The sequence below is a fragment of the Alnus glutinosa genome, chromosome 10 (assembly GCF_958979055.1).
Source record: "Alnus glutinosa chromosome 10, dhAlnGlut1.1, whole genome shotgun sequence".
NCBI classification, from domain to species: Eukaryota; Viridiplantae; Streptophyta; class Magnoliopsida; order Fagales; family Betulaceae; genus Alnus; species Alnus glutinosa.
Genome location: NC_084895.1, coordinates 18,361,865 through 18,369,156, shown reverse-complemented (window position 1 = coordinate 18,369,156; position 7,292 = coordinate 18,361,865). Strand labels below are relative to the sequence as shown.

The 7,292-nt window shown below is 35.5% G+C and overlaps 2 protein-coding genes and 1 long non-coding RNA gene across 3 annotated transcripts; 1 reads left to right on the top strand and 2 right to left on the bottom strand.

Moving 5' to 3' along the window:
• Positions 1 to 1,027: 1,027 nt before the first annotated feature.
• LOC133880589 (uncharacterized) lies at positions 1,028 to 2,944 on the top strand. The gene is made up of 2 exons (XR_009902331.1): positions 1,028 to 1,242; positions 2,275 to 2,944. It is a non-coding gene; the product is annotated as an uncharacterized LOC133880589 (long non-coding RNA).
• A 1,252-nt stretch (positions 2,945 to 4,196) lies between these two features.
• LOC133879127 (protein FAR-RED IMPAIRED RESPONSE 1-like) lies at positions 4,197 to 5,647 on the bottom strand. The gene is made up of 2 exons (XM_062317671.1): positions 4,752 to 5,647; positions 4,197 to 4,281 (listed from the first exon to the last, which is right to left on the bottom strand). Exons 1-2 carry the CDS (start codon positions 5,645 to 5,647, stop codon positions 4,197 to 4,199), a joined length of 981 nt encoding a protein of 326 aa, XP_062173655.1.
• A 179-nt stretch (positions 5,648 to 5,826) lies between these two features.
• On the bottom strand, positions 5,827 to 7,037 carry LOC133879126 (protein FAR1-RELATED SEQUENCE 5-like). Its single transcript, XM_062317670.1, has 2 exons — positions 6,998 to 7,037; positions 5,827 to 6,902 (listed from the first exon to the last, which is right to left on the bottom strand). Exons 1-2 carry the CDS (start codon positions 7,035 to 7,037, stop codon positions 5,827 to 5,829), a joined length of 1,116 nt encoding a protein of 371 aa, XP_062173654.1.
• Between the last annotated feature and the right edge of the window lie 255 nt (positions 7,038 to 7,292).

Sequence of the window (7,292 nt, the reverse complement as noted above, 5' to 3'; positions counted from 1 at the left end):
TTCACATTTCACTTGGTCCAACAGCCGGCATGATGTTATGTTCATGAAGGAACGGTTAGACAGAGGTTGGGCGAACTTTCCATTTGCTTCGAAGTTTCCTCAGTTATCTGTTGAAGTCCTGGCAACCCGCACTTCAGACCATGCCCCCTTGCATATAACCTTGAAGGATCCTCTTGGAGCACGAAGGGGTAGGCGGGGTCTTTCCAGGTATGATTCTTGGTGTAATACCCCGTATTTTTTTTAAATATAAATATTTATGAAAATAAATATTCAGTTACTTATTTACTAAGGAACTTTTATAGTTTTTATTTAATAAAAGTTTAGATGAACCTTAAACTTTAGAATAATGAAAATAGGGTCAAACGAACTCCGTTTTGATCGATTCAAACGCCAAAACGCTTGTCTCAAAGTCTTTTAGCTACCCTCCGAATTTCATAATTTTTGAACTTCGTTAAGGATATGAAAACACCTGCAAAAATTACTACCCCTGTTTTGAGGGAAAATTTAACATTTATATAAGTAGGCCCATTTTATTTGTTTAAGAACCCAGGCCACATGTTTAAGAGGAGCCCAGTCCTAGTCCATGTGCACTTTGATGCCCAGCCCATACTTACAAATTAACTTAGCCTACACGTCTTGATGAGTTGATCAAAAGAAAATGAACAAATGGCAAGCTACCAACGCAACACTCATCAAACTTGAAGCCCAAGTATAAATCCCAGCCTTTTGATCAATCTTGCTGCTCAAGGGTGATTCTCGACCAGCTGATGAGATCAAAAGAAGCTTCTATGAAGACTTTCGTGCACCCTTACAGCTCACAACTTGCTGCCCAAGTTGCAGCCCCAACCATTGGATAAGCTTTGATCAAAACCATCTCAGCCGTTTAAATGTGTATAAAAGGAAGGTGCACCCTCTCTTCAAGTCACGCCCAACGGTCTTCTTCTTCCTTTTTATTTTCTGCATCTCCCTCAAACCCTCCCTCTATATTGCAGCAATAAAAAAAAAAAATATATATATATATAAAAAAAAAAAAAAAAAAAAAAAACAAACCAGAAAATAGAAGACCCAAACCCCTTCTTCCATTTTCGGTGAAGCCCAGAACACCGTTCTTTCTTTTCCCTATGATGTGTTCGGTTAGCTCCCTTGTGTGTGTGTGTGTGTGTGGGTGTTTGGGTAGTGTATAGAAAAGAAAGAGAAGAAAGGTAGAACAAGTGAGAAACTTCTTGAACGTGTTCTTCCTTTGTAAGTAAATTCTCCTTATTTCTTTTGTTTATTTTAATTTTATAAAGACAAAGACCTGATATGTTTTACACATGTTCGGTCAATAAAAGAAGGAAAAAGAGAGAGTTGAGTCAACTTTGATAAAAAAATAAATAAAAGGAAGAGTTGTGTTCTCGGTGGAACAAAAAGTAGTCTATAGAAAAGGACAAAGGAAGATAGAAAAAAGTAAAGAAAAGATAGAATAAAGAAAAATGATTTTTAGTATCAAATAAAGCTTTGTTTTAAAGCTTGTGATTTTATGAGTTTTATTAAGTATTAATATTTTAAGTTGTGTTTTAAAACAGGCTTTTCAAATGGCGCAAAAGATTTATAAAACACGTTATAATGCCTAAGTAAACAGGGGTGGAGCTAAGATTTAGGAGTTGGGGGAGCCAAATTGAAAAAAAAATAAAAATTGGAGGGGCTAAAACTATAAAAATAACAAAATTTAGGTGTAAAATTAATTAATTATTTCTTTTTTTTATGAAATTTTTTTTTTTTTTTGGGGGGGGAAACCCCTGGCCTTGGGTGGGTGGGGGGGGGGGGCCAGGCCCCCCAAGGCCAGGGGTAGCTCCGCCCCTGTAAGTAAAAAGCTACTATTTTACAAAAGCGTTTTTACACCGCCCTAATATTCTAAAATATTTTAGATGTTATCGATACTAATGCCGTTATTCTGCCCGAATTTTATAAGAATAAAATAAAGTTATTATTCTATTAACTTGTTTTGAAACATAAAACTCATTATTTACATTTGGTAAGCTATTATGTTTATCTGTTATAAAAATAATATATATGTGTTTAATTAATTGTGAAAGAAAAGAAATAATAAGGAGAGGATACCTTAGTTTAAGTTTTGAGAAATGCTACAGAACTCGACTATTTTCACGAGAGAGTGTTCCAAACTGACGTGGCTGGGCCACGTTGGGTTTTATTTAAAAAAAAAAATTCACGCTGGAGTTTCAACTTTTTACTGCCAAGATGATGGACGTGTGATGTTGTTTGATTTGTTTGCAGAGAAAATTGCAGCAACAAGATAAGCGTCTCTCTCTCTCTCCCTCCATTTTTAATTTTTCACCTTCTGTAAATTTCTCTCCATTTTGTCATCAGAGCTCCTCTGCCCACCGAAACTCTCTTTTTCCTGTCTCTTTGCCGCTGTTCCGTCAGTGTTTGTAACAAGTGGGTGTCCACCGGACGCCCGGATTTCATTACATCTTCTCAACGTTCTCCGACGATGACCAGATCTACGAAACTAGAAGTGGTGTGCCCAATGAGATGAGCATATTAGAGATCTTTCAGTGTATTGAGGAAAGTGATGACCATTTCTTTCTCGGTTGGACCAACCCAACTGGCGATTTTTGAGTTCGACAGTGATGGAATTTTTTCTTGATTTCAACCTTTGATTCCAAAACCGAACCTTTGATTTTGGGAACTTGAGGATGGAAACCAAAAATTCCACCCATGCTGTGAATTTCTTTTCAATTTTTAGATGTGGGTTTGATTATGAACGGGTTCTTGAATTAACTTCTTGGGTGTTTTGGGTTGCCCTTATTTCGACTCGGGGCTTGATTTTTATGTTGAAGTTGTGATTTTTGAATTGGAGAAATGGGAGAATTGGGGCATGATTTGTATGGGTTTCTGTTCTTGATTGCCCTGATGAGATGATGAGTTTGTTATACTATATCCACTACCGGACCCATGTTTGCTATTTATAGAGCTTAACTGCCACCATATTTTGCACGAATATTGGGTTAAAAGTGGATTGAGATAGGCTTGAGAAAGCTTTGAAATGAAAAAAGGATGATGCGTTGTAATCCTATAATGTGTATGGGTTGGATATAGATTCCCATCTATGATCTATTTGTTTAGAGCTTTGAAATATTCCAAAAAGATACAGATTATTTAGCGAAAAGATTTAAGCTTTTCTCGTTGAATATTCAGCTAGCTGCTATGTGGAATCCTCATGGAATTTTTCGTTCATTGGTCTTTGATGCTTTTTGTTGATCTATTGTAGACCTGTTGGTTTTGCTTGGTGTTGGTCTCTAGGCCTCTCTCTGTTTCAGATTTTAGTTTTTTTTCTTGGCTATTAGCTGTGTCTCTATTCTTTCCTCCAAAATTTCTGCAATTGTATTCTTTGATTGGTCTTTGTCGTTTGGTGCCTTTTAGGCTTGCTTGGGCGTGTATTTGCCCTTTGAGCAGTTTGAGTTTTGAGCTAGGGCCTGTGGGTTATTTTTGTTCCCCTTTGCCCTGTGAGTGGCTTGGTGTTTGGAAAAGAATATTAACTTCTTTTCCCAACATTGAACCCGTGAAAAGTGATGCGAAAGCAATAGTCCCCACAGCCAAATCTCTGGAGCTGCCTATAATCGCATAAACCAATGGTGGAATGAAATAAAGTGATGGGGGGCAACCACTGTAATGTGATGAAATAAAGTGATTTTGCGTGGCCCTTTAATTAAGCTTTTTGACCCATTTGCCATTTTAATCTTTCACTTCGAGATTACTTCTCCACGAATTCAAATGCAACCTACCTGCCTTTCACGCATACTCAATCAAAAGTCCATGTTAAATTGCTCCGAAATTACTCCACGTGGTATATATGCAAAAAGGTAAAAAATGAGAGATAATATTCTTCCAAGATTTCACCAAGGACGACGTGAAAAATCATCTTGCTTTGCGTTATATATGTGTGTCTGGCAAAGCTCAAGGATTCGAAATTGGCAATTGAAAAACAGTAAGAATCAATTACTTCTCCTAACCGAAAAACATGTTAGGCATGATAAGCATCAAAATGCTGTTATAAACACACATGTGCAGCCATATTGAGGCCAAAAAATAAAAAACAAAATAAAATTAGACGATTGAATACAAATCTAAAGCCTTCGGTCAATACAATCCATGAAAATAGAAATACAAATTACAAAGTGCCATAACTTCAAGTCTTATATCTCTCCACCACTGCAACTTCCCCAATACCAACAGATTACTACAAAATCAAAATCAATTCTACTAAAATGGCCATTTGGTCTGCAAAACCAATGTCATTCAGATTCAGTAAAAAGTAAAATAAAAAATTTTGATTAGTCATTTAAACTAGGCTTGTTAATGTAACAAATATATATGGTTGATGTGATGCTCTATGTTGAGTTTCCAAGTACCATAAAATTATGAGTTTGTATGTAGGCATTTTTTTTTTTTTAGTTGAGAACATAAATTTCATGTACAAAGTATCAATTATTATATATTCACTGTGATTTAGAAGATAAATTGTACCTGAGTAATTATACTTTCTTGAGTTCAAACTTCTTCAACTTCTTCTGTTGCTTCATAAGTCTTTCATTACGATATGCACAAAACAAACAATAAGTAGGGTTACAAAATCTATGAAAAATTTTAAAATATGCACTTGCTTTTTAGAACAAAATATACAAATAAGAAAAGAAGAAATAAGCAACCTGGTTTTGTCCTTTTTTTGTTGTATCTTCGTTAATTTTAACTTTCTAACAACCCTTTCTACAACAGATTGCTTGCTTGTTGATGGTAGCCTCCCTTTACTTTTTGCAACTAAGGGACTCCGCAACTTATTACATTTCTTAAAGCTCCCATCAATTGCTTCACTACCAATGGAATATGCACCTGGAAGATGAAGAGAAGGTGCACTACTTAATATGTTTTCACCCCTTAACCCATTGTGAAGCAATTCCTCTTTTAACTTACGTACACAAGTCTTCATCTTCATATATGTTTCAGTGTCTTCCGATGCGATGAATGCTACTTCAAAAAAATCATTGCACAAATCATCATACTTTTGTGCTTTAGGGATGCCACTCAAATCGTCATAACTACTTTTAACGAATGTATACTTTCGTTTCAAGTCCTTCCCCCATCGATCAAGAATATATTTAGATGACAACTCTTCAACACTTTTTATCAAGGTGAGAACAATAAGGGCATGTCTGCACATGATTCCTCTAAATTCAAACAATCTACAAGTGCATTTCACATCGCATTCTTCGTCATTAAAGTAAACACAATACTTTACTTCTTTCACGAAGTCATCATTAACTCTTACACGATCAATAACTTCATAAGTAGAAATTGCACCTTCGCATTTTAGTAGGGATGAAAAACACATCATGAATCCCCTAAACTCCTCTTGAACTTCTTTGAATTTTTTATTTGTGTAAATACCTTGAAGTTGACGCTCAATAGAATGAAGACTTATAAGTGGAAACATTTTATTAAATGAACCAAAATCAGCTAGACGCTCGTTCTCAACCATTCTCATCAAAGCATTATCATAATCCCCAACAAATTTCTTCAAAGGGGTATTTGGCCCCACATAACCATCAAAGAAAGCATTCATACTCTCACTTCGTTGTGTAATGGACATTTTGGCCCAAAATGTACCTTTCACATATGCCGGTACCCAACGATGTCACTCACCATATAACTGACACAACCATGCATTCTCTTGAAGATTATATCTCTCAATTACTTCTTGCCATCTTTTTTCAAATTCATCACAAGTCAAAGGCTCGTATACTCAATTTAATAGAGGGCCCTTAAAGTTTAGGGTTTAGAGTATGATCCAAGTTTCTGCGGAACTTTGTTCATTATATGCCATAAACAAAATCTATGCTTAGCTCTTGGAAATACTATCTCAATTGCAGCTTGCATAGCTCTATCTTGATCAGTTATAATTGCATTAGGATCTCGGCCTGACATGCATTTCAACCATGTGTTGAACAACCACACAAAAGTATCAGTATTTTCATTTGATAGTAATCCACACCCAAAAAGTATGGATTGACCATGATGATTCACTCCAACAAAAGGCGCAAATGGCATCTTGTATTTATTAGTCAAGTATGTTGTGTCAAATGTTATGACATCTCCAAAAGATTCATATGCTGTCCTACTTCGTGCGTCTGCCCAAAACACATTTTTCAAACGACTTTCTTCATCCAGGTCTATGACATAAAATAAGCGGTAATTTTTTTCTTGCATTCGCATTAAATATTTAAGAAATGCTTCAGCGTCTCCTTCTCCAAGCAACTCATTCCTTACTTTGTTAATGCAATTTCTACAATCTTTCTCTCCAAATGAAAAATTCTCATACCCACCCGCTTCAATAGCAAGAGCTTTGTAGTTTTTACTTGGACGAACTCCAGCTTTATCCATTACTTCAAGCCTTCTTTTCACACGAGCATCTAACTTCTTATGGCATGTAAAATATCTTGCCTTACTTGGACTTACTGCATGAGTGTGTTCAAGCACGACAGTAGACAATGTAAACCTTCCATCATAATATAATTTTGCATTGATCTTCGCCTTGCACCCCATTTTTTCCATTGGTTTTGGCCTAACAATGTTAGATGATTTGCTTTTTGACTTGCCTTCACGAACACATGCAATGGTGAAATATCTTAAATTTCCATCATCTCCAATTTTACGAGTTCTTCTTGTCACACCAAAACCTACTTGCTTGGCATATTGCATATAATATGATACAACATCTTCTTCAGAATCAAACTTCATACCGACCTTCGGTTCTTCAACAATTTGATTTCCAAAAATAATATTATTTGACCCATCATTATTCTCATTATCATCCACGTCTAACTCGCATTCAATTTGCTTTCCATCTATATTATAAATAAGAAAACAAAGTTAAGAGGAAACAATTAACATAGTTTAACAAATCATGCAATACAAACAAATTTTATTTTGTTTGACTAACCAAGAGGAGGGTCAAGAGCTTCATCATTGCCCACATTCATTGTTGGCCTCAATTTCAATTACACAAATTATATGAGATCTTGACTGGATGTAAATCCTGACAGGTTATACTCAAACAATTGATCAAGCTTGAAAAATTATCAAGATTGGTAAAAAATGGGCAGCCAAATATACATCTAAAATATTCAGAAGTCCAATAAATGGCTGCTAACAGAGGAATTTACAATCAGGGCATCTACAATAGGAATTAACAGCCGAATATAATTTTCAGTTATTTTTTTGTTTCTACTTCTGTT

Bases quoted from the DNA above. Each gene is read 5' to 3' on its own strand.
- LOC133879127 (XM_062317671.1), bottom strand. From the start codon at position 5,647: ATGTCCATTACACAACGAAGTGAGAGTATGAATGCTTTCTTTGATGGT. The intron at 4,282-4,751 runs GTTAAAATTAAC...TTGGTTTTGCAG, and splicing joins GTAGAAAGGGTTGTTAGAAA to ACCAAATGGCCATTTTAGTA.
- LOC133879126 (XM_062317670.1), bottom strand. From the start codon at position 7,037: ATGAATGTGGGCAATGATGAAGCTCTTGACCCTCCTCTTG. The intron at 6,903-6,997 runs GTTAGTCAAACA...TTTATAATATAG, and splicing joins AGCTCTTGACCCTCCTCTTG to ATGGAAAGCAAATTGAATGC.